Raw genomic sequence first — 24,930 nt, 5'->3', positions numbered from 1 at the left:
TTGAAAACGAGAATAAGCATAGGGCTACTTTATAAATGTTTTTATATTTTGATCATTTTTTGCTATTAAAATTAACTGCATTATTTGGTTTAACATTTAGAAGGAAAATTCAATACTTCTTACATAAAAGTGGAAAATGTTGCATAAGAAAAATGATGGTGGTAGTATATTACTGAAAATGATCTAAACTTGCTGTAGTCTCTGAAGCCTAGGGCAAATATCACATTTTTATTTGCAAAGGCAGAAATAACCTTGAACAACAGCTTGTGGTTCTTTGCTTTCTGAGCTCAACTCAGAAACGATGTGCAATTTCAATATGGCCTTTTTAATATAATAGTTTACTTTTTAAAGAGCAGTAGATGAGATATGAACCTGTGAAAAAAACACTATTAGAAATAAGTGAATGAACCCAAGTTGAGCTAAAAAGCTGTACAGGGCCTTGTGATTGAGCTTTTGTGTTTCTGATCTCATGTTAGTTTAGAATATACTTCGGATTTTGCTAAAGTTTATATAGAAAAGCCTCAGAACATAGAAAAGTCATTTCTCTTCCAACCACTCGTCTTTATTTCTTCAGAATTTTCTATCTAAAATGTTTGAGTGCTGCCTTTACTTCTCACAGAGCTATATGGTCCATCCTGTCATATGGTATTTAATTCACATTGCATAGCAGAAATGTTCTTGGTTTTCTTAGGTGATCTCTAGGTTGTTTCTTCTTTCAAATGGGTCCAACTTTAAAATAATGTAGTCATCAGTATTCGTCCAGCTGCAGTACATTCTTATCTGCCAGCGTTCTGCACGCTTGCATATATGTACGTGTCATCCACATGCCAGATGTAACTGTCCTCACAGTTGTTCATGTGCTGGGCATGTGCACTGCCTCCGTGGTGCCGAGCATACAGAACGACCCATACAGTTCACCAGGGAGTTTCCTGAGTCTCTGTAGGGGAGGCACACATGAAAATTCTCTAGTCACTAGGTTTCATCTCATTTTGGGAAACTTGAATCTGGACTACCTGCAGCAGTTTATCCGTCCATAAACGTGACTGTAGTATAGTGTAGAAACCACTAGGTGGCATTATGTTTTCCTCATAATCATGTCAGTGATTGTCAACCTTTCCCTTATGGTTCTGTGCCTGCCGGCATTCAGCATCACATAAAGGGGACAGATCAAAGCTCATTGAATCTAAATAATGTTCAAACTGTTTGTGTATTCTTAGAGTTTGTGTAGCATTATAGAAAGTGCCATTACATGTGGGCTACAGATTTCTTGAATACGCCTATCTTTATCAATGAACCTTGCCTGAGAAATAGACCAATAGTTATTTAGCTCAGGGGTCCCCTGACCCCTGAGGTATCTACTGGTCTATGGCCTATTATGAACTGGGCTGCACACTGGGAGGTGAGTGGTGGCAGCAAAGCTTCATCTGCATTTACAGCTGCTCTCCATCTCTCGCATTGCTGCCTGAGCTCTGCCTCCTGTCAGATCGTCAGAGACATTAGATTCTCATAGGACCATGAACCCTATTGTGAACTGCATGCAAGGGATCTAGGGTGCATGCTCCTTATGAGAATCTAATGCCTGATGATCTGCCACTGTCTCCCATCACCCCCAGTTGGGACTGCCTAGTTTCAGGAAAACAAGCTCAGGGCTCCCATTGATTTTACATTATGGTGAGTTGCATAATTATTTTAATATATATTACAATGTAAAAATAATAGAAATAAAGCACACAATAAATGTAATGCATTTTAATCATCCCAAAACCATCCCCCCTACCTGGCCTGTGGAAAAAATCTTCTACGAAACTGGTCCCTGGTGCCTAAGAGGCTGGGGACTACTGATTTAGCTGATTTCACTTGTCACCTATGAAACCTTTCCTCCTGTATCAAAGGGTTAGAGTACATGGAAGATGGTTTCTTAACATTGTGTGACATGAGAATAATAATTTGCTTATTCTTCTTTCTGTGACTTAAATTCTTGTATGATTTTTGTTATGTAGAAAAGAAGCTGTAACTTCTTGTCAAGAACAGTTGGATGCTTTCCAAGTTCTTGTTAAATCATTGAAGTCATGGATAAAAGAAACAACAAAAAAAGTTCCCATTGTGCAGCCTTCTTTTGGTGCAGAGGATTTAGGAAAATCTTTGGAAGACACTAAGGTGAATCATTGTTATCTAATACTAAATTTCCGTTTGTATCAATAATGAAAGATTAAAAGACTAATGGTAGTTTTCTTTGATCTAATATCATCTAAGTTTGATCCTCATACATGTACTGTATATTTTGTTGACCTTTGGAAATCATGGCATGGGGCTTAACTAATTCTTTTGGAAAAGGACATAAACTTTCAGTTGATTTGCTTTTTTAAAAATAGATGTATTAATGAGTTGCTGACTGTTCTAGTAATCAAGTTTCCTTTCCTACCAAATCTCTACTTAGTTTCAGTAATTTTTTGTACCATTTCTCATAATATTAAGCAAAACATCCTCTTCACTCAGCATTTTACTCTAGCTTGTGTATATTACTATAATGAGTATTTGGAAAGAGAAGTTATTTGAATTTCCTGCATAAATAGTGCACAAGTCTTTTGTCTTCTGACTCAAGGCTTATGCCTTGACCAATATGGCATTTTTTTTTTCCCACTCCAAATTTGTGGATGTGTGTGTGTGTTTTTTTTTTTTTTTTTTTTTTTGAGACAGAGTCTCGCTCTTTCACCCAGGCTGGAGTGCAGTGGTGTGATCCCCCTCACTGCAAGCTCCGCCTCCTGGGTTCACGCTGTTCTCCTGCCTCAGCCTCCCTAGTAGCTGGGACTACAGGTGGCCACCACCATGCCCAGCTAATTTTTTGTATTTTTTTTTTTAGTAGAGACAGGGTTTCATCGTGTTAGCCTGACCTCGTGATCCACCTGCCTTGGCCTTCCAAAGTGCTGGGATTACAGGTGTGAGCCACCGCGCCCGACCGTGTGTGTGTTTTTAAAAGTAATTGAAATTTGTAGGATTAAAATATGCTGTAAAATGAAGTTCTGAGTTCCTATTTATTTTTATTGTTCCTAGTACCTTTTATTTGTAACTGGTCTATTACCTAGTACAGTTTTACAGACTTACAGTTGACAGTTATTTTGGAACCCATAGCAGCCAGGAATAGCCTGACTCCCACTGTGGCTAGGATTTTACTTGCCACTTATGAAACCTTTGAAGGCAGAATGGGCCATACATACCCAACTGTTAACTGAGATAACAGTCACCTGGGCTGTGGGAACAAATAGGTGCCTTTTTCTCTCATCGACCCCCTCACAAATCAGGGTCTACAATTATTACTACTTTAAGATATGTTTAAGAAACTGAATTATAATATGCAACTCTGAAAATATTAAGATGGAAAAATAATGTGTTTTTATATCTCAAGAAATTACAAGAAAAGTGGAGTTTAAAAACACCAGAGATTCAGAAAGTAAACAACAGTGGGATCTCACTATGTAACTTAATAAGTGCTGTGACCACCCCTGCAAAGGCAATAGCAGCAGTTAAATCAGGTATGAGCTTTATTTACATTTATGGCAAAAACTAAGAATCAGGTTTACTCATGTCAATTTTGTGTATGTTATTTTTTAAATTAATGCATAAAATAACCTCAGAAATACAAAGTGAAAGTGACAAGAAACATGGCATCTGTAAGCACACTGTGCTGGGAATGTATCTGTACTAATCAAATTTCAAATCCTTCTTATGTTTTATTTTATTAGACTGTATTTAAAATGTAGCTAAATTAATATGTAAGAATAAGGAATGTTATATCGGGGAAGGGAACAGATCATATTCAAATTTGTTTGCTTTTTACCCTAATTAAATGGAGATATTGAAATTCTATTTAAAATATTTAATTATAATATTTGATAAAGAAATGAGTCTGGGCAGCTGGGAAAGAAGTGAGGGAAGGAAATAGGCCCTTTTCTATAGCATGGACACTCTGTTATTTTATTCCCGTGTATTTTATTCTGTACATCATTCCCAAAGAAAACAATTATGCAGTATGTGAGCCAGCATATCTGTATCGCAATCTAAGTCATGGTTGAGCCACTTTTCTCAATAAAATGGGAGAGTCATGTGTAAATATTGATTCTAAAATTAATTTAAGCAAGTTATGAGTATAGTTTTTAGTTTGAAACATACAGTAACAAGTTTTTTAAAAAAAATAATAGGCAGAAGGCAGCTCTGATATCTTTTTTCTGAGAGTTCTGAGTATCCTCTGTGGGATATCTAGTCTGACCAGCCCCCCAGCTGTCCCTATTGTGATACTGATGTTCCAGCTGGGCCCTTCTCAGCCAACCATTTATTCCACTCTATTAATCCTATTTCAGGGACTACCCATATTATAATGGTGTGATGATTTCTCCTTTTTCTTCTAATCAGATTTCCTGAAATGTCAAGTTTTGTTGTTGTTTTTTTTAAGAAGAGGAATTCTACTGTGCTTTATTTATTTTAGCTCTTCATGTCCCCTTTATATTTGCCATAAATATCAAGTGTTTTTTTCTGTTGTTGTTGCTGTTGTTTTGGGATTTTTTTTTTTTTTTGGACTCTTGGTAACTACCAAGCATGGTAGGAATTAGTACTGAGCATCTACAGGATATTTTCACTTCCATCTGAAATCCCATCACGTTTAATTTTTTTTAAAGGGACAAAGTTAAGATTCAGATATTTTAATGTTTCTGTTTAGACTTGTTATTATGTGGTTGATCTGAGAAATGTCTTTGTGTTTTGGATACATAGCCAATAGATACTAGTATGAGAAAGTCTAACTGATATTTTAATATTCTGATTATGAAAAAGTACCAATGCTAGATTGTTATGTAATGAAAGTGAACTATTAGTTTACTGCTTACTGACTAGTTTCTACTTGCTAAGCAACGGACCTTTGGTTCCCACAGTGGTGTTTGGTTCCCACAGTTAGGTATTATTATTCCCATCAGTTTGGCTGATTGATCTGTCCAGTCACCTGGCTAGTAATTAGTGAGGCTGGGGCTTAAATTCAGGTAAGTTATACAGCAAGACCTAGGTACTCCTAACCACCATGCTCTCTCTTAGTGTTGACGTAATATGGGTTTAATAATCAATTTATTTTCTTTTTCACTTTCAACTTCTTTTTTATGCATTTAAAAAAATTATTCTGCCTCCATTAAGCCCATGATAACACCATGTAACTGCACCAGACAATTTTCAATCTTTAAGTAAGGCAGACGCTCTTTTGTCAGTCATGTATGCATTGTTCAACACTCTTATATACTGAGCACCTCCTGAGCTTCAGGACCTTTATCATTAAGATAATTTTAACAGTAAAGTCAGAGGTGGCTGGCAAGATGGCTAAATAGGAACAGCTCCGGTCTGCAGCTCCCAGTGAAATCAATGCAGAAGGCGGGTGATTTCTGCATTTCCGACTGAGGTTCCCAGCTCATCTCATTGGGACTGGGTAGACAGTGGGTGCAGCCCACGGAGGGCGAGCAGAAGCAGGGTGGGGTGTTGCCTCTCCTCAGAAGCTCAAGGGGTCCGGAAACTCCCTCCCCTAGCCAAGGGAAGCTGTGAGGGACTGCGCCGTGAGGAGTGGTGCCTTCTGGCCCAGATACACTTTTCCTATGGTCTTTGCAACTCACAGACCAGGAGATTCCCTCGGGTGCCTACACCACCAGGGCCCTGGGTTTTAAGCACAAAACTGGGTGGCCATTTGGGCAGACACAAAGCTAGCTGCAGGAGTTTTTTTTTCCATACTGCAGTGGCACCTGGAACACCAGTGAGACAGAACCATTCACTCCCCTGGAAAGGGGGCTGAAGCCACGGAGCTAAGTGGTCTAGCTCAGCAGATCCCACCCCTACGGAGCCCAGCAAGCTAGGATCCACTGGCTTGAAATTCTCGCTGCCAGCACAGCAGTCTGAAGTCGACCTGGGATGCTCGAGCTTGGTGAGGGGAGGGGTGTCCACCATTACTGAGGCTTGAGTAGGTGGTTTTCCCCTCACAGTATAAACAAACTGCCAGGGAAGTTTGAACTGGGCAGAGCCCACCGCAGCTCAGTAAAGCTGCTGTAGCCAGACTGCCTCTCTAGATTCCTCCTCTTTGGGCAGGGCATCTCTGAAAAGGCAGCAGCCCCAGTCAGGGTCTTATAGATAAAACCCCCATCTCCCTGGGACAGAGCACCTGGGGGAAGGCGCGGCTGTGGGTGCAGCTTCAGCAGACTTAAACATCCCTGCCTGCTGGTTCTGAAGAGAGCAGCGGATCTCCCAGCACAGTGCTCAAGCTCTGCTAAGGAACAGACTGCCATCTCAGGTGGGTCCCTGACCCCCGTGCCTCCTGACTGGAAGACACCTCCCAGCAGGGGTCGACAGACATCTCATATAGGAGAGCTCCAGCTGGCATCTGGCGGATGCCTGAATAGACCAATAAGTTCTGAAATTGAGGTAGTAATTAATAGCCTATCAACCAAAAAAAGCCCAGGACCAGACAGATTCACAGCTGAATTCTAGCAGAAGTACAAAGAGGAGCTGGTATCATTCCTTCTGAAACTATTCCAAACGATAGAAAAAGAGGGACTCTTAGCCGGGCACAGTGGCTGATGCCTGTAATCCCAGCACTTTTGGAGGCCAAGGCGGGCGGATCACAAGTCAGGAGATCGAGACCATCCTGGTTAACACGGTGAAACCCCGTTTCTACTAAAAATACAAAAATTAACTGGGCTTGGTGGTGGGTGCCTGTAGTCCCAGCTACTCAGGAGGTTGATGTGGGAGAATGGCGTGAACCCGGGAGATGGAGCTTGCAGTGAGCTGAGATTGTGCCACTGCACTCCAGCCTGGGTGACAGAGTGATACTCCATCACAAAAAAAAAAAAAAAAAAAAGTAAAGAAAAGAGAAAGAGGGACTCCTCCCTAACTCATTTTATGAGGCCAACATCATTCTGATACCAAAACCTGGCAGAGATACAAAAGCAGAAAAATTTCAGGCCAAGATCCCTGATGAACATCGATGCGAAAATCCTCAGTAAAATACTGGCAAACTGAATCCAGCAGCACATCAAAAAGCTTATCCACCACGATAAAATTGGCTTCATCCCTGGGAAGCAAGGCTGGTTCATACCCAATCAATAAACGTAATCCATCACATAAACAGAACCAACGACAAAACCCACATGATTATCTCAATAGATGCAGAAAAGGCCTTCAATAAAATTCAACCCTTCATGCTAAAAACTCTTAATAACCTAGGTATCGATGGAACGTATCTCAAAACAATAAGGGCTATTTGTGACAAACCCACAGCCAATATCATAGTGAATGGACAAAAGCTGGAAGCATTCCCTTTGAAAACCGGCACAAGACAAGGATGCCCTCTCTCACCACTCCTATTCAGCATAGTATTGGAAGTTCTGACCAGACAATCAGGCAAGAGAAAGTAATAAAGGATATTCAGATAGGAAGAGAGGAAGTCAAATTGTCTCTGTTTGAAGATGACATAATTATATATTTAGAAAACCCCATTGTCTCAGCCCAAAATCTCCTTAAGCTGTTAAGCAACTTCAGCAAAGTCTCAGGATACAAAACCAATGTGCAAAAATCACAAGCATTCCTATACACAAATAATAGACAAACAGCCAAACCATGAGTGAACTCCCATTCACAATCGCTACAAAGAGAATAAAATACCTAGGAATACAACTTACAAGGGATGTGAAGGACCTCTTCAAGGAGAACTACAAACCACTGCTCAAGGAAATAAGAGAGGATACAAACAAATGGAAAAACATTCCATGCTCATGGGTAGGAAGAATCAATATCGTGAAAATGGTCATACTACCCAAAGTAATTTGTAGATTCAGTGCTATCCCCATCAAGCTACCATTGACTTTCTTCACAGAATTAGAAAAAACTACTTTAAATTTCATATGGAACCAAAAAAGAGCCCGTATAGCCGAGACAATCCTAAGCAAAAAGAACAAAGCTGGAGGCATCATGCTACCTGACTTCACACTATACTACAAGGCTACAGTAACCAAAACAGCATGGTACTGGTACCAAAACAGACATATAGACCAACAGAACAGAACAGAGGCCTCAGAAATAACACCACACATCCGCAACTATCTGATCTTTGACAAACCTGACAAAAGCAATGGGGGAAGGATTCCCTATTTAATAAATGGTGTTGGGAAAACTAGCTAGCTGTATGCAGAAAACTGAAACTGGACCCCTTCCTTACACCTTATACAAAAACTAACTGAAGATGGATTAAAGACTTAAACGTAAGGCCTAAAACCATAAAAATCCTAGAAGAAAACCTAGGCAAATACCATTCAGGACATAGGCATGGGCAAAGACTTCATGACTAAAACACCAAAAGCAACGGCAGCAAAAGCCAAAATTGACAAATGGGATCTAATTAAACTAAAGAGCTTCTGCACAGCATAAGAAACTATCGTCAGAGTGAACAGGCAACCTACAGAATGGGAGGCAAATTTTGCAACCTATCCACCTGACAAATGGCTGATACCAGAATCTACAAGGAACTTATACATATTTACAAGAAAAAAAACAACTGCATCAAAAAGTGGACGAAGGGTATGAACAGACGCGTCTCAAAAAAAGACATTTATGCAGCCAACAGACACATGAAAAAATGCTCATCATCACTGGTCATTAGAGAAATGCAGATCAAAACCACAATGAGGTACCATCTCACACTAGTTAGAATGGCAATCGTTAAAAAGTCAGGAAACAACAGATGCTGGAGAGGATGTGGAGAAATAGGAACACTTTTACACTGTTGGTGGGGGTGTAAATTAGTTCAACCATTGTGGAAGACTGTGGTAATTCTTCAAGGATCTAGAACCAGAAATACCATTTGACCCAGCAATCCCATTACTGGGTGTATATCCAAAGGACTATAAATCATTCTACTATAAAGACACACACACACCTATGTTTATCGCAGCACTATTCACAATAGCAAAGACTTAGAACCCACCCAAATGCCCATCAATGATAGACTGGATAAAGAAAATGTGGTACATATATACCATGGAATACTATGCAGCCATAAAAAAGGATACGTTCATGTCCTCTTCTGGGATATGGATGAAGCTGGAAACCATCATTCTCAGCAAACTAACACAGGAACAGAAAACCAAACACCTCGTGTTCTCACTTATAAGTGGGAGTTAAACAATGAGAACACATGGATACAGGGATGGGAACATCACACACCGGGGCCTGTCAGAGGGTGGGGGGCCTGGGGGGTGGATAGCATTAGGAGAAATAATGTAGATAATGGGTTGATGGGTGCAGCAAACCTCCATGGCATGTGTGTACCTATGTAACAAACCTGTACATTCTGCACATGTATCCCAGAACTTAAAATATAATAAAATAAATAACTAAAAATAAATACAGATTAAAAAAAAACTAAAGCTCCACTTACTGCTCTAAAATACAATTTAATAAATATGATTCTACCTAGAATAAAGGAATTTATTATGATAAAAAAGCAACTTCATCACAAAAATTTTTATGAATTAATATTTAATGATTAATTTATATAATGTACTGAAATGGTAGTGTTTAAGACAATACTTTAAGGACAAATTTTACATAGAAGAGAGAATATTGTTTGATATTTAAATTTTTGAGCTTCATTTGATTTTGAAGTTGAGTCAGTGTTTTATGTTTTCAAATAGCAGTAACATTTTAAAATGATTACTGTCGATGGGGTTTGATTTAATGCCATCTACTGTTAATGTACAGAAATACTATGAAACTCTATGATTATTTTAGTGTTACTATTTTTGCAGGTGGAGCAGTATTAAATGGTGAAGGAACAGCCACAAATACTGAGGAATTTTGGGCAAATAAAGGTGAATATTAATTTTAATTTGTTATTGATTAATGTAATTTGGTGTTTTTTTAATAAGAGAAAATCTTAGAGGCAAACAGTAGTTATATTGAAATTTCAAGCCTGAATTACAATGGTATTTAATCTAATAGTCACAATCTCCATAAAAATTATATTTATATAACATTTTTTGCAGTTTTGTGTATCTGAAATAAGTAAAATCAAGTTGTTCAGTTTGACACTTGGTTTTGTTGCTTTCTTTTTGGTTAATTTGAGATGTTTTGTCACTTGGGATAAAGTTATTTGACCTAATTTATTGAGTTTGATGCTTGAGATATTGCTAAGTAACATTTTGTGGTTTGTTTTTTATTACATTTAAAATGGCTTTTTTATTTTACTTGTTATGCAATTTTCTTGAATTATTTGTGATTAAATAGCATTATAAGATGATCTAACCTTTTAGTTCTGAAAAGCTTCTGACTTTATCTACTAGGCTTAATAATGACAAACTAGAAGTGACAAAATACCATGTAAAACAAACTTTTATTTCTAGACCTCTGCTCCGAATGTCCTGAAAATGTGTCAGTATAGTTGTTTTTCTTACTCCTAGGTTTAACATCCATTAAAAAGGACATGACTGACATAAGTCATGGTTATGAAGATCTTGGCCTCTTACTCAAGGACAAAATAGCAGAACTGAACACTAAACTCTCCAAATTGCAAAAGGCTCAGGAAGAATCAAGTGCAATGATGCAGTGGTTACAGAAAATGAACAAAACTGCAACAAAATGGCATCAGACACCTGCACCTACAGATACTGAAGCTGTGAAGACTCAAGTTGAGCAGAATAAGGTATATTCTGTTGGTGCACCTATGGAAGACGTGAAAGAGAATGGATTAGCAGTTGGAACGGAGCTCTGGTAGTCAGAAGCTCTGCTCTGTTTTCTAGCTCTGTAACCTTTAGCACATAATTGACAGTTTTGTTTAATGTGCCTTTCTGTAGAGACTGATAATAATAGTTAATTTGTTTAAAATTTTTGGCACAGCCATGTTATAGATTAGCAAACTGTTGGGTGTAAGCCACTTTGCCACCTTTAAATCAGTTTAAGTCTAGGATGTTAACCAGTCAATTATTGGAAAAGATTTATTTAAGGGCTAAAGGTATGAAGGATCTGTTCTCTGTAGTATAAAAATAGGGTAGCTAATGCCTTCCTTTTCTTTAATAGAGGGTGTTTCTTCCTACAGCTGCCAAGGTTGGGAAAATGGCTTTATATGGTGGCAGTGATGGCAAGATTTCTACAAATTACCAACCTACATTTGAACTCTATACAGTGTGTTGCCCAAAAAAGGTGTTTATTCACATGTAGATTCTCCACTTCTGGCAGCCTTTATTAAGACTGCTTTTCTTATTTATTATAATTTTACTGATGTCATCTTGCTTTATTCCAGAGTGGCTTGTTTGAAAATATGAAATTCTTTCGCACTAACGGGGACAAGAGTCATTATCTTCATAGTCATAGTGTTCCTCTGTGGGGATTCCTTTATCACACAGTTGAACACTAGCTAAGAAGAGGAAAGGAAAATAATTAATTGCAAAATCCAGGCCCTCACCCACCACAACATTTAACAGTAGATTTTTTCCTCTTTTCATCATTCTAGAGAAAAATAATGCTCTATCATTATTGTATTTTTGTCTTTTGCTGTATGCATAATTTATAATTATTTTTCCCTTGTTAGTCATTTGAGGCAGAACTGAAGCAGAATGTAAACAAAGTACAGGAGTTGAAAGACAAATTGACAGAGCTGTTGGAGGAGAACCCAGATACTCCTGAGGCCCCCAGATGGAAACAGATGTTGACAGAAATAGGTATGTTGCATTACTTAGATGAATGCCTATGAAGAAAAGTGGAATCATTTTTCATGTTTATCATGATCTTTATCAGAAAACATTCAACAGAGTCACTTATTTTTGGATTTGCTTTAATGTTTCAGAATCTATTTTTTGCATAAAGTGTCATTTCAAATTATATTGTGCAGAAAATTGGCATATCTTATGTTTTTTATGGTAAACACAGTAATTAAATTATTTTTATGAAGAAGGTAGATATTAGTTAATGAAGTGCTGTGCATGGAGTACCTGTTTTCATTAATGTTTCTTTTTACTAGCTTTTGGTGCTTTATTATGCTTTATATATTTTTAAGCTGTATTATATTTTAAATATTTCTTTCATTCATCTGGAAAAGGTGTGCTCCCTTCTCCTTCATGGAGTTACTTCTGGGACCCTTCCTGCTCCATACTTTATGCTCTTCTGCTCTTCCCAATCAATTTTTTATCCAAAGTTATCCTCCTTCCCACATCCTGTCCCTGTGTAAACAGAGGAGTATACGCTGCTCCTCGGAGGTACAGAATTTTCTCTACAAGCCCTATTGTCTTACCAATTTTTATTACTATAATGATGTAGAAAATGAGTGTAAAGGGGGTAGAAAAAAAAAGAAAATGAGTGTAAGAGAACAGTAATAATTTTCCCCACTTTGTAGTTTCATTTGGAGAACCCAATAAGTTAATGTGTATATGGCTCAAACAAATAGTACCTGGCACATATTAAGTGCTATATAAGTATATACTATGATTATAATAATTATTTTACTTTCAATTGTTCCATGACTAAATATTGTCCTTCCTTTAGAGTCAGGTGTGCTATGATAAATGTAGCAATCTCTAAGTATATTTTAGTTTGATAAAGGTTACCCTAAGGGATCTTCATGTTCAAAGATATATTTAATCCAACTATAGAGATTCCTATCAAGTTGTAATTAATTTGCCCCTAATTCAGTGGCTCTCTTCTAGGATCTCAGAATTACTTGGGGAGAGTATTAGCAAGACATTTTAGAATAGGTGGGAATGAGGAATATGTAGTTCAAAAAACCTTCTGGATGCGTTTTTATATTTTTCCTTCCTGATTTATTGCTTTAATGGCATTATTTTGTTGCCAGATTGTGTTTGACCGGAAAATGTCATATAGAATGATGTTATTAGATAAGGTTTCAGTGATTGTGTTCTATTAAAGTCATCCCTTTAGTGTGTTATGCTAAATGAAAACTCTCTCAAATCAACTGATCACACCATCAATGAATATTTATCAAGTGACTGTGTTGAAGTGCTGAAAGAAGTGCTCTGATCAGTAACCCTTGACTGCAGGGAGCATACTGTCTTGAGGGTGGAGAAAACAGAAAAGGCTTCCTAGCAGAGGGTAAATCCAATGGAATGTAAAGGAAGGATAGGGTTGGGATATATGGAGAGGAGGTATAGCATCTCAGGCACAGGACCTGTGGGAGCAAAAGCCTGTTTGGATTATAAGGGTGAAATCAGCAGGGATAGATTAGAGGATCATCTCAGAGTACAAACCTTCAAAGATTGTGGGAGGCCTTGAATGTCAGGCAGTGGTCTTCAGATTTTATCGTCTAGGTGACGAGGAGTTCGTTATTGAAGGATTTGGATAGCGAAGTGACAGTTTTAAAAGTGACATTTTTTAGGGAAATTGTATTGGAAACAAGTGGCTTGCAGCTGAGAAACATTAATAGCAGGGATACTAGTTAGAAGACTGCTAGACTAGGTCATTAGTTCTCCAAGTGTGCTCCTGGGATCAGCAGCAACAGCATCATCTGGGAATTATTTAGAAATGCAGAATTTCAGATACTACTCCAGACCTACTGAATCAAAAACTCAGCGTAGAGCCCAGAAATCTGTGTTAAAGATGCCTCCAGGTGATTCTTAACGCAGCTCAAGTGTGAGAACTACTGGTCAAGGTAAAACATGATGATGTTAGCTCATCACCTGGATGGAGTGTGTTAAATTATTACATGCACTCTAAAAATACATATCTATTATATATCAATGTAAAAAATACAAATAATTCTAAATAATTTGTATTTAAATTATTTAAAATGATGAAGGCCAAAATGGAGTTATGGCATTGAGAATGTAAAGGAGGGCTTTAAGGTTTTATGATCGAGGATATAATAGAGTTAGGAAGCTCATAAAAGAATTTTCTGAATTATTGCATCTTTATGACATGGGAGAAAAGATAACCTTTGAAAGAAATCTAAAAGTCATAAAAGTCCACCAGTTTTGAGAGGAATATAATGAGTTTTATTTTTTAATGTTGAGTTTAATTGGTGAGACTTCCTACTGGAACTTTCCAGCAGCTGGTTGTTAATGTGTAATTTGAATGGGAAAGAATAATTGGGGATAGATATACAAATTTGGGAGCAATTTGCCTAGAACGGATAAGTGAAGATTTGATATTAAAAGGATTATTGTTCATTGTTCTAGTAAGTCATAGTTTAATAACACATTCTATAGGACTTATAGAAGGAATGAGAGATCCCAGAATGCTGTCTGCTTTAATGAATATTCCATATTCTACGATATCTTCTAAAATCGGATTCAAAATTTTTTCCCTGTACTTTAGTTGACATACAACCATCAGACCTATAAAATTGTAGGTTAGTCCCTTAAGTAACTACGTAACAAGAGTCATAAAAATGGGATTATAGCCATTATATATCATTTTGAATCATATCATACAGTCCTCATAGACATAGTCATGTTAAATGCAAAAAAAGTCAAACACCAGTTTCATTTTTTTTCTTCTAGATTCTAAGTGGCAAGAACTCAATCAATTAACAATTGATAGACAACAAAAACTGGAAGAATCCTCCAATAATCTAACCCAATTCCAGACTGTAGAGGCCCAATTGAAACAGTGGCTTGTGGAAAAAGAACTTATGGTCAGTGTTCTTGGGCCCTTGTCAATTGACCCAAATATGCTAAACACACAAAGGCAGCAGGTGCAGGTGAGTATTACCTAATAACCTGTCGTGCACAGCAATTTGACTTACTGAGACCAATGTTTTCATTATAAATATATTAACTTTGGTCAGTAGGTGTTTTATTTAACTGCTTTGAAGTATATATGTAATGTTTCAGATGCCCATAAGATACTTTCCTGATATTAGTGGGAATCCCCCAGAGAACTAAAGCTATAAGGCATCTTAGAGGCCTCCTCGAAGCCCATGAATGGGCCAAGTCTCCTGATTATTTCAGTCATATTGTGGGTGGTACAGATCCGGTTAAAAGGGCCTTCTTTGAAGTATTAATGCAATTAAGTAATATCTTTATGAGAGGCTAGCCTATACTTTTTACTGTTTAGAAATTACTCCTTTGAAGTTTTATTTATTTTGATTGTGGTAGTAGATAATGAAACTTGTAAAACTCATGCATTTGAGTCCTGATGGGGGAGAGAGAGAATGAGAAGAGGACAAAGAATAAGGGAAGCAGAGAGGGAACCCTGAAAGCCAGGGTGTTAGTTAGACTAGTCTAGTTACAAAGCAGATAAGTCCCCAAGGGAAAAAAATCCAAAAAAATGAGTTTTATTTTTTAATGTTTAATATTTTATAGTCAGGCGTAATAGCAGAAGCTCTGTGGTGATTTCAGTTAGTTTTTTTATGTATGAGTACTGGCTTTAGAGCAGGGAGGCTGTTTTATAAGCTGAAAATTCAAAGAAGTTTTTGTAAAAGTCAGATGTTTGAGTTCAAATCTGTTCATAATCCAAAGACAATGAAAACAAAAGATAAAAGTAAATATCTGGGGAGAAATAATTGCCTCTAGTCTTGGTAGTCTCCCAGAGATAGATAGATAAATAAAATATAGATAAAAGTATAAAAGATAGATAAAATATGATACTAAAAGAATGAGTTTTTGGATCATTAATTTTATGAGTCAAGTTGAGCCTATACTTTCTGAGCAGCATGATTTGTTGACTAAAACCTTTATAATAAAGACTGTAAACATCAATTTTATGTTACAAAAACCTTTGCAACTCAATGCATCATGAGTTAATATATTCTAACACCTTTATCACTGTGCGTTTTCTTTAATATAAAATTCTATAGGGTATTCCAAAAATCCTACAAAGACAAAAACATGAATGGGTAAAAACAAATTTGGTGTAAGTGCATTGTGAACTTGTCTAACAGCAGTGTTTCTCTTTTTATATGAAAATTTACACATGAATTTTTGTTCATTTTGTCCAGATTTTTCCTTTAGGGGGATGGGATTAGTTTAGACAGGATATCTCTGTGAAGCACCGTAGCTCTTTGGATTTAAGAGAATTGTACTGCCCTTTAAGTAAAAAGTAGGAAAGTGATAACTAAAAAACAAAAAGTAGAGAAATAATTACCATTTCTGTCTGTTTGGACACAGATCTGTGTTTTCTACAATCAATTATATAATAATTTGTGTTTATTTACCCTTGTTACTTTAGATTTTGCTGCAAGAATTTGCCACTCGGAAACCTCAATATGAACAGCTCACAGCAGCTGGTCAGGGCATTCTGAGCAGGCCTGGAGAAGACCCTTCTTTACATGGGATTGTGAAAGAGCAACTGGCAGCTGTGACCCAAAAATGGGATAGCCTAACAGGGCAATTGAGTGACAGATGTGACTGGATTGACCAAGCCATTGTTAAAAGCACACAGTATCAAAGCCTGCTGAGAAGCCTTTCTGATAAACTGAGTGACTTGGATAATAAACTCAGCAGCAGTCTGGCTGTGAGCACGCATCCTGATGCTATGAACCAACAGTTGGAAACAGCCCAAAAAATGAAGCAGGAAATACAGCAGGAAAAGAAGCAGATAAAAGTGGCCCAGGCACTCTGTGAGGATTTGTCAGCACTGGTTAAAGAAGAGTACTTGAAAGCAGAACTTAGTAGGCAACTAGAAGGCATCTTAAAATCATTTAAGGATATTGAACAGAAAGCAGGTTTGTCTACTTTTAATACATATATTTCCTGGTCAGAAATAGATGTCATATATTGCCTATTTCCAAGATGTTGCCAATAATCCAGGACCCCAAAGAGACTCTGCCCCGCTGTTAACATCAGTGAAGAGGAGGATGAATACAGGAGCTCAGAGAGCAGTTTTGTGTTCATAGGCACATGGAATGTTAGGGTCATTCTACACACATAATCTGTTGGCAAAATTGACTTCCTGAAGGCCTATTAAAATCTCAGGTACCCCAAACTGGTTTTTAAAAGATGTAAATGTTTTTTGCTGTATGAAAGTCTTATTTTGCCAGAAAAAAACATGAATAGTTAGTAAAAGGCTTTGCATCATCTTCTCATCTGTTGTTACTTTATCTATTCTGTCATAGAAAACTTTTCTAGAGAATGTGCAAAAGAGAGGCATTTGCCACTGTTTTCCTCTTTCACTGTGGCTATAATTCTGTGGCAGATGTGTTGATATTTGTCAGAGGTAGCAGTGAATTATTAGAATTCAGAAAGCCCTGATGAAGAAAGACACATTTTGTTGTTAAGTTTGAAAAGTTTCTAGTTTCTTGCACCTAGTAGATATTCAAGTTATGCTTTTTAATTGATTGGATTTACTGATCACAGCAACTGTTTCAGACTTATTCCTTTATTTGACATGATATTAACCATAGTAAATATCAGCTATTATCATTATTATTCTTAATGGTATGAACACTGTTATGTGATAGGTATTAAACTAAGAACTTTACATGTGCTATAATTTAATCTGTACAACGCCTACTATTAATATTGTCAATTTACAGTGGGAGAAATTAGGCTTAGAGGTTTAATCATTTGCCTGGGGTCTTTCAACTCTGAAGAGGTTAAACCAAGATACAAACTCATGTAGTTTTTATGTGCTACATTATGTTGCCTCCATAATATGTAAAAGTCATAGACGTGGCCAGGAGCGGTGGCTCAATGCCTGTAATCCCAGCACTTTGGGAGGCCAAGGTGGGCGGATCATGAGGTCAGGAGATCGAGACCATCCTGGCTAACACGGTGAAACCCCGTCTCTACTAAAAATACAAAAAATTAGCCAGGCGTGGTGGCGGGCGCCTGTAGTCCCAGCTAATCAGGAGGCTGAGGCAGGAGAATGGTGTGAACCCAGGAGGAGGAGCTTGCAGTGAGCTGAGATAGCACCACTACACTCCAGCCTGGGTGAGAGAGCGAGACTTTGCCTCAAAAAAAAAAAAAAGTCATAGACACGAAAAAGTCATATTTAATAAGAGATGGATTATTTATCAACATAATTGAGAACTTTGCCATCATCACTTTTCCATACTGGAATAGAGAAGACACCAGCACAGCAGGCGATGTGTGGCGTGGCCACTCCCTGCACCTTGACGCATTTTTACTTATTTCCTTATTCTTTGTTTTCCCCTCTCATCTGTCTCCTGCATCTTTTCTTGATTGTGTATTTTCTTGTGCCTACTTCTTGCTTCTTTTCCCCTTTGTCAATAACTTAAGTTCACTTGTAGTTCTTACAGTCAATGCTAAAAGCCCTTGCTTTTCAACAATTCTATATATTCATTCAGAGATTTTTATTTTGGCTTTTCATAGATTAAATTAACATTTTGATGTAAAATAAACATATCTTGTAATTTTATTTCTAGAGAATCATGTCCAGCACCTTCAGTCAGCCTGTGCAAGCTCTCATCAATTTCAGCAAATGTCTAGAGATTTTCAGGCTTGGCTGGATACAAAGAAAGAAGAGCAAAACAAATCTCATCCAATATCCGCCAAACTCGATGTCTTGGAGTCATTAATTAAAGATCATAAAGACTTTAGTAAAACTTTGACTGCTCAGTCTCATATTTATGAAAAAACCATTGCAGAAGGTGAAAATCTGTTATTAAAAACACAAGGGTCTGAGAAGGCAGCCTTACAGTTACAGCTTAATACAATTAAAACCAATTGGGATACATTTAATAAGCAGGTGAAAGAAAGAGAAAACAAGTTAAAAGATTCATTGGAAAAAGCCCTTAAGTATAAAGAGCAAGTAGAGACTCTCCGGCCATGGATAGACAAATGCCAAAACAACCTGGAGGAAATAAAAGTTTGCTTGGATCCTGCTGAAGGAGAGAATTCTATTGCCAAGTTAAAGTCTCTGCAGAAGGAAATGGACCAACACTTTGGTATGGTAGAATTACTGAACAACACAGCCAATAGCTTGCTCAGTGTCTGTGAGATAGATAAAGAAGTTGTTACAGATGAAAATAAGTCACTGATCCAGAAGGTGGACATGGTCACTGAACAACTTCACAGTAAGAAATTCTCTCTGGAGAACATGACTCAGAAGTTTAAAGAATTTCAAGAAGTTTCCAAAGAATCTAAAAGGCAGCTTCAGTGTGCAAAGGAGCAGCTAGATATCCATGATTCGCTGGGATCCCAGGCTTACAGTAACAAATGCCTGACCATGTTGCAAACTCAGCAGAAATCACTTCAGGCCTTGAAGCATCAGGTAGATTTGGCTAAGAGACTTGCACAGGACCTTGTGGTAGAGGCCTCAGACTCAAAGGGAACCTCTGATGTTTTATTACAAGCGGAAACCATAGCTCAAGAGCATAGTACACTAAGTCAGCAGGTTGACGAAAAGTGTTCTTTCTTAGAAACCAAGCTTCAGGGCATTGGGCATTTCCAGAATACCATTCGAGAAATGTTTTCTCAGTTTGCAGAGTTTGATGATGAACTGGATAGCATGGCTCCGGTGGGGAGAGATGCAGAAACATTGCAAAAGCAAAAGGAAACTATAAAAGCCTTTCTAAAGAAACTAGAAGCCCTCATAGCAAGCAACGACAATGCCAATAAAACCTGCAAGATGATGTTAGCCACAGAAGAAACCTCTCCTGACCTTGTTGGAATCAAAAGGGACTTGGAGGCCTTAAGCAAACAATGCAACAAGTTACTGGACCGAGCCCAAGCCAGAGAAGAGCAGGTTGAAGGGACAATTAAGCGCCTTGAAGAATTTTACAGCAAATTGAAAGAATTTTCTATTCTGCTCCAGAAAGCTGAAGAACATGAAGAGTCACAAGGTCCTGTTGGTATGGAAACGGAGACAATTAATCAGCAGCTTAACGTGTTCAAGGTAGGGAACTCTTCATTTTTACCAAGTGTTTTTATTGTCAATGAAGTTTCTAATTTGTTTAGAAAGGAGATTGCCTATTTTTTAGAACCTTTTAATAATGATTGTCATACAATATTTGAGCTGGAATGAGCATATATGGGGGTAACACCCAGGCAGGTGGGGCAGTTACAAGGCCACTGGGGATTTGGGCCTTTGTGGGATAAGGCTTGAGATAAAATCAGACCAAAGGGTGCTTGGCAAAGTTCCAGGCAAGCCAGAAACTGACATCATAGGGTCCATTTCTGGAATTATTCACGATTGTCATCCGTGGTGACCGTGGCTGTGGTTTGAACTCTATTGCACATGTTTATCTTCCAGCATTTTCTTCAATGGTGAATTACCGTCTTTTCTGCCCTTTCTTTTTATAACTATCTTCTCATCCTTCTTAATTTCTTCCACAGACATTTTTCTTCTAAAAGCTCATATTTTTAAAGGCAATATGGAGTTCCATGTTGTAATCTGTTTCATTAAGCAAAGATCTTAGGCTCATGCCCCAGAGGATTAGAGGTGAATTTTTTTTTATTGCATGACATAAGCTCCTCAGTGCCAAGAAATGACTGCCACTCAACAGTGATCAATGACACTTAATGAATGAAACATTTGATAAAAATGGTGGGCCAGTTTCCGTGTCATTGGATTTGGCTTTATTTATGATAGTGAGAACAGAAGTCACATCTGTATGGGGATAAAGATAGGTTTATCCCTGGAAACAAAGGGTCCTAAATAGCAAGCAGTTTTCTATATGGGGCTGATATAAACCTTTAGGGTTTCAGAGCTCCTGTTATATTTATGAGGTGTGTTTTACTGGCAAAGATATATTGTACCATTTAGTGCATAAAGAATAAACTAAGACCAAATAAAAACAGTTTATAAAACCATAAATTATTTTCTTTGAGAAATGAATATGAATCAAATGGGCTTCCAAATTCTGTGCAGTTATATTTGATAAACTCTTTCATTTGCTTGTCTTTAATAACATTATTTAGATGACTGACTCTTGAAAAATACCTTCTTTTTCTTTGTATTGTTATTACTGTTATGATTATTTGCAGTTTATTAAATGCCTTTGAAGCCCAGTTCCTTCAAGGCTCACAAATCTGTGATTCTGTATTTAGTTCTTGATTCTTGAAGGTGAAGGAAACGCCCTTATTGTTGACTTGACCTCCTTCATTGCTCTGTCAAATTTTTATATTTCTGATTTGCAAAATGAAGATTTCATATGAGAGAATCCTCTATTAGAAAAACATAGTTCTGTGGCAATTGCTGCATCAAAGACTGGGAGAGATCTTGGGAGCAACTCTTCCTTCGTCAGTAAAGTTTGGAATTCTCTCTAGAACCCTGTCAGCACCTTAAAGATTAAATGACAGTAACCAAGCACTGTTTATACTAATGAAATTTAACCACATTAAGTGGTTAAATTGTGAAACATTATGATTTCTTTCGGTTTCCTGTGCATTTGTTTAGAAAAAAGACCTTCATTTCTCTTTGCTGTTTCTAACTACTTGTAAGACAATGGACAAAGTAATAATACTTGTGCTGCTACTTGCGGGTGTCTCCCCTTTGGTGTTCCCAAGTACAGTGAAAAATGTGGCTGTTCACGTGGAGAACTGAAAGTAAGAAAAAGCAAGAGATAGGAGGAGCTTTCTCACCATTGCACTGAGAGTGTTTTGCAAACTGAAAAGCCCCAAATAAGTAACATTACCATTAATAGCTACAGAGATTGTTTTATTTGATTGTGAAGAAATATAGAGTGATAATTTCTCCTAAAATAAACCATTTAGCATGCTGTGTTTGTTTGCTTTCAGATTATTTGGAAAGAGTTGATTGATTTTATTGAAATTCAGCAATAAAGAACATCATGGCATACTTTCAGTATCTTGAAACCCAGTGACTTGAAAAAAAAGTTTTCAAGTAGACAAATACTCTGCATTTAGTATATTCCAGTGCCATAGTTAAAAAAAGGACAAGAATATGATTATGGTAGCTCACACAACCACTAATTCCATTTATCTGTGTATGTGTGTGTGTATTCCTTAAAAATAGTAATTACAATAATCAACAAATCAATTTATTATGGGCTTACTATGTGCCAAGCACTATTTTATCTTTAATCCTGTTAACAGTCATGAGTGGTAGATGCTATTACTATTCTGCATCTTATTATAAAGAAGCCTAGGCTCAAGGAGGTTAAGTGACTTGTTCAAGGTCACACAGATAGTGTCAGAACCTGATTCTTTTGATGAAAATGATGCACTGCTTTGTGTAAACTTTATTTGTCACCCATGTTTCACATCTGGTATTTTCTCTGGGGAATTTTCTAATCATCTTTGCTGTAGCCTAATTTAGACAGCCTGAATAGCCAGCCATTGTTCATTTTAATTCAAAATACCAAGAACACCCACTTAAGGAACATGTTCTGTAAAACTAGCTGCTATGAGAAATATGAGATGAACATGTAAAACAGTCTTAGAAACTGATGTTATGTAGGTGCCGTGATATGATAAGGGTGATGATGATAATGATGATGTTGATGGTGGTGATTCCAGTGATCACCACTACTGCTGCTACTGAGATGGAGCCAAACATTTCATTGTTTTAGTGATTATATCTTTCTTGGTTAAAGTAGTAAATTGACTTGTTTACAGTTCAGTACTTAATTTAGTTTCTCTTGGGCCTTAGACTTTTGTTAAACATTAGTTTTAACATAATTTTTGGAAAGTTTTTTAAATTTTTTAAATGGAATGATTTGTATTGAGGGAAAAGCTAGTTATAATTCCTAAAAGTGAAACAGAAAAGTAGTGAAGGACTGAGTCTGTCTTCCTTATTGACTTTGAAATATAATCTAGTTTGACATTAATCTATCTGGTAGCTTTAGTTTAACCTAATGTCACAGATAAAATCCTATAGTAGTTTTTCTTAATACAAAATAAACTGCCTTCTGAGCAGAACTGAGAATAATAGCTATTACCCAATTACTCAGCAGGGGGTGCCTTATATTCACCGGACCCATAATAGAGGATTTAAAGCAGGTTTGATAGACTTCCCCGATTCTGGTTTTCTTTCTATAGTTTAAGAAATAGCTGTTAATAGTTACTTGAGGTTTTCTTGTAGAGACAAGGACAAAATTCATTCATTCATGTTTAAGATACCAATTCAAACATAATACTTAAAGCAAATGCTATTCTAAACCAAATGTCCTAACTCACTCAGTGAAAACTATCCTGAGATTTTGAAAGTAAATTGGTGTTATCTTTTGTGTTAGTTAGCTTGACATTTTAAAACTATTTTGATTATATATAAGTTCTGTTGTACATAAGTTTTTCTACTTCTAAATACTAGTCATTGGACTAACATGTCTGAAGGGTGAGGTGTTTTCTATACTGTTGGTAAGTTAGAGTACCATTTTCCACTTACGCTTATTTATGATTACAGTTAAATTCTATGCACACTGTTATAAATTGGTGGAATGAATAGCAGGGCGATTCTGTTTGTCTCTAGGCAGGAAGAAAGAAACCCCTTTGGTGTTCCCTCTATCCCTACTCCTATCTGAAGACTCCTAGCTCAAGATTATCTTCAAATCTAAACCACATTATTAAGTAACATTAATATTAACACATTATTATTTATCAAAGACATATGTAACTGACTGTATACAAGGAATGCATCCCAGTAATTCCTATTATGTGATTAACAGCCAGTCAGGTCTTCTGATCATTATGAAGTAACCATTATCACCATATTGAATGATTTAATTTCAATGAAAATCAAAGAAACTTGATGCTTTAATGAGTCCTAGCTAAATCTGTACCCTCCCCACCTCTATCTAGGCCAAGCTTGTCTCACCCATGGCCCACGGCCCACCTGTGGCCCACGATGGCTTTGAATGTGGCCCAACACAAATTCATAAACTTTCTTAAATAACATTACGAGATTTTTTTGCCATTTCTTAAAGCTCATCAGCTGTCATTGCTGTTAGTGTATTTTATGGGTGGCCTAAGACAACTCTTCTTCTTCCAGTGTGGCCCAGGGAAGCCGAAAGATTGGACACCCCTGATCTAGACCATTGTGAAAAAATGCCTTACCTCAGAACCTGCTTACAGTTTATTTCTGGCCACTCTGTTGCTGCCCCAATTGTAATTCATTTTGTCCCCACAAATGAGTACATCTCCAGTACAATCTCTCTGAAGATTTCTTTTTATTTTCAAATGGACATAGAATTACATTGAGCAGAGGATTTTTAAGCCAAGTTGAAACCAGAGACAAAGAGCAGAACATATGCCTAATTACACTGTAATAAATTTTCTCTGGTCCAGGTGAAGGCATTGTTTAACCCAGGCATCATTATTTTAATATTTGGTAAACTAAAATGCCAAGTAGCATGGGGCTAAGGAAGACAGGCAGTTTGAGCACAAATTCTTATTATGGTGTTTATCAAATGATCCAAAAACAACCTCTGATGTCACAATATTGAAAATCAAACTGTCCAAAAACTGCTTTAATAGTACTTTTAAAGTGTTCATATTATTATATAAAGGTCAATGACAAATTATTTTCCATTTTTATTAAGAATGGGGAAATTAGATAAAACTGCTGCAGAAGAGGTTTTTGTTAGGGAAAATTCCTTAATAGATTGGATTTTTGTTAATGCAACTACATTAGCAAAGGGGTTGTATGTTCCCTTCCTCTGGTATTTTTAATGGTGAAAATATTTCCACCATAGACACTGTAACTAGATGCATGGCTTTTATAGGAAGATCACATTATTTAATAAACCCAGAGCAAAGTGGCATTTAACAATTTTAGCAAGAAAGAATACTCCATATGCTGGTCAAGAGAGAAGCCCTACTGAGGCAGAGACCACACCTAGCTATGAAGAGGTGGAGCTGATCTGCTGTGTGGTATTATTAACACCTCATATTCTTATCCACACAAACTAGGCATAACAGGTAGATACCCTCTTTTTCACGTGATACAAGGAATATACCATACTTCTCAGAAAGGGCTGTCAAAAGGGAACTTTGCAACATGTGTTCTCTTTTCAGTTTTGCTGCTAACTAATGCTACGGCCCTTTA

The 24,930-nt window shown here is 37.1% G+C and overlaps 1 protein-coding gene across 22 annotated transcripts in view; it reads left to right on the top strand.

Moving 5' to 3' along the window:
• Positions 1–24,930, top strand: part of DST (dystonin) — a 481,968-nt gene that overhangs the window by 368,515 nt on the left and 88,523 nt on the right. For all 22 annotated transcript variants that reach the window (XM_054493134.2, XM_063666280.1, XM_054493142.2 and 19 more), the window contains 8 exons: positions 2,001–2,157; positions 3,404–3,530; positions 9,822–9,884; positions 10,473–10,714; positions 11,600–11,729; positions 14,520–14,719; positions 16,189–16,684; positions 18,347–19,818. In XM_054493134.2, the coding sequence (XP_054349109.2) occupies positions 2,001–2,157; positions 3,404–3,530; positions 9,822–9,884; positions 10,473–10,714; positions 11,600–11,729; positions 14,520–14,719; positions 16,189–16,684; positions 18,347–19,818 (2,887 nt within the window). The remainder of the gene's footprint in view (positions 1–2,000; positions 2,158–3,403; positions 3,531–9,821; positions 9,885–10,472; positions 10,715–11,599; positions 11,730–14,519; positions 14,720–16,188; positions 16,685–18,346; positions 19,819–24,930) is intronic.

This window comes from Pongo pygmaeus, chromosome 5 (genome assembly GCF_028885625.2).
Source record: "Pongo pygmaeus isolate AG05252 chromosome 5, NHGRI_mPonPyg2-v2.0_pri, whole genome shotgun sequence".
Taxonomy (NCBI): Eukaryota; Metazoa; Chordata; class Mammalia; order Primates; family Hominidae; genus Pongo; species Pongo pygmaeus.
Note: the sequence above shows the minus strand (reverse complement) of the source record. Positions and strands in the feature narration are given on the sequence as shown.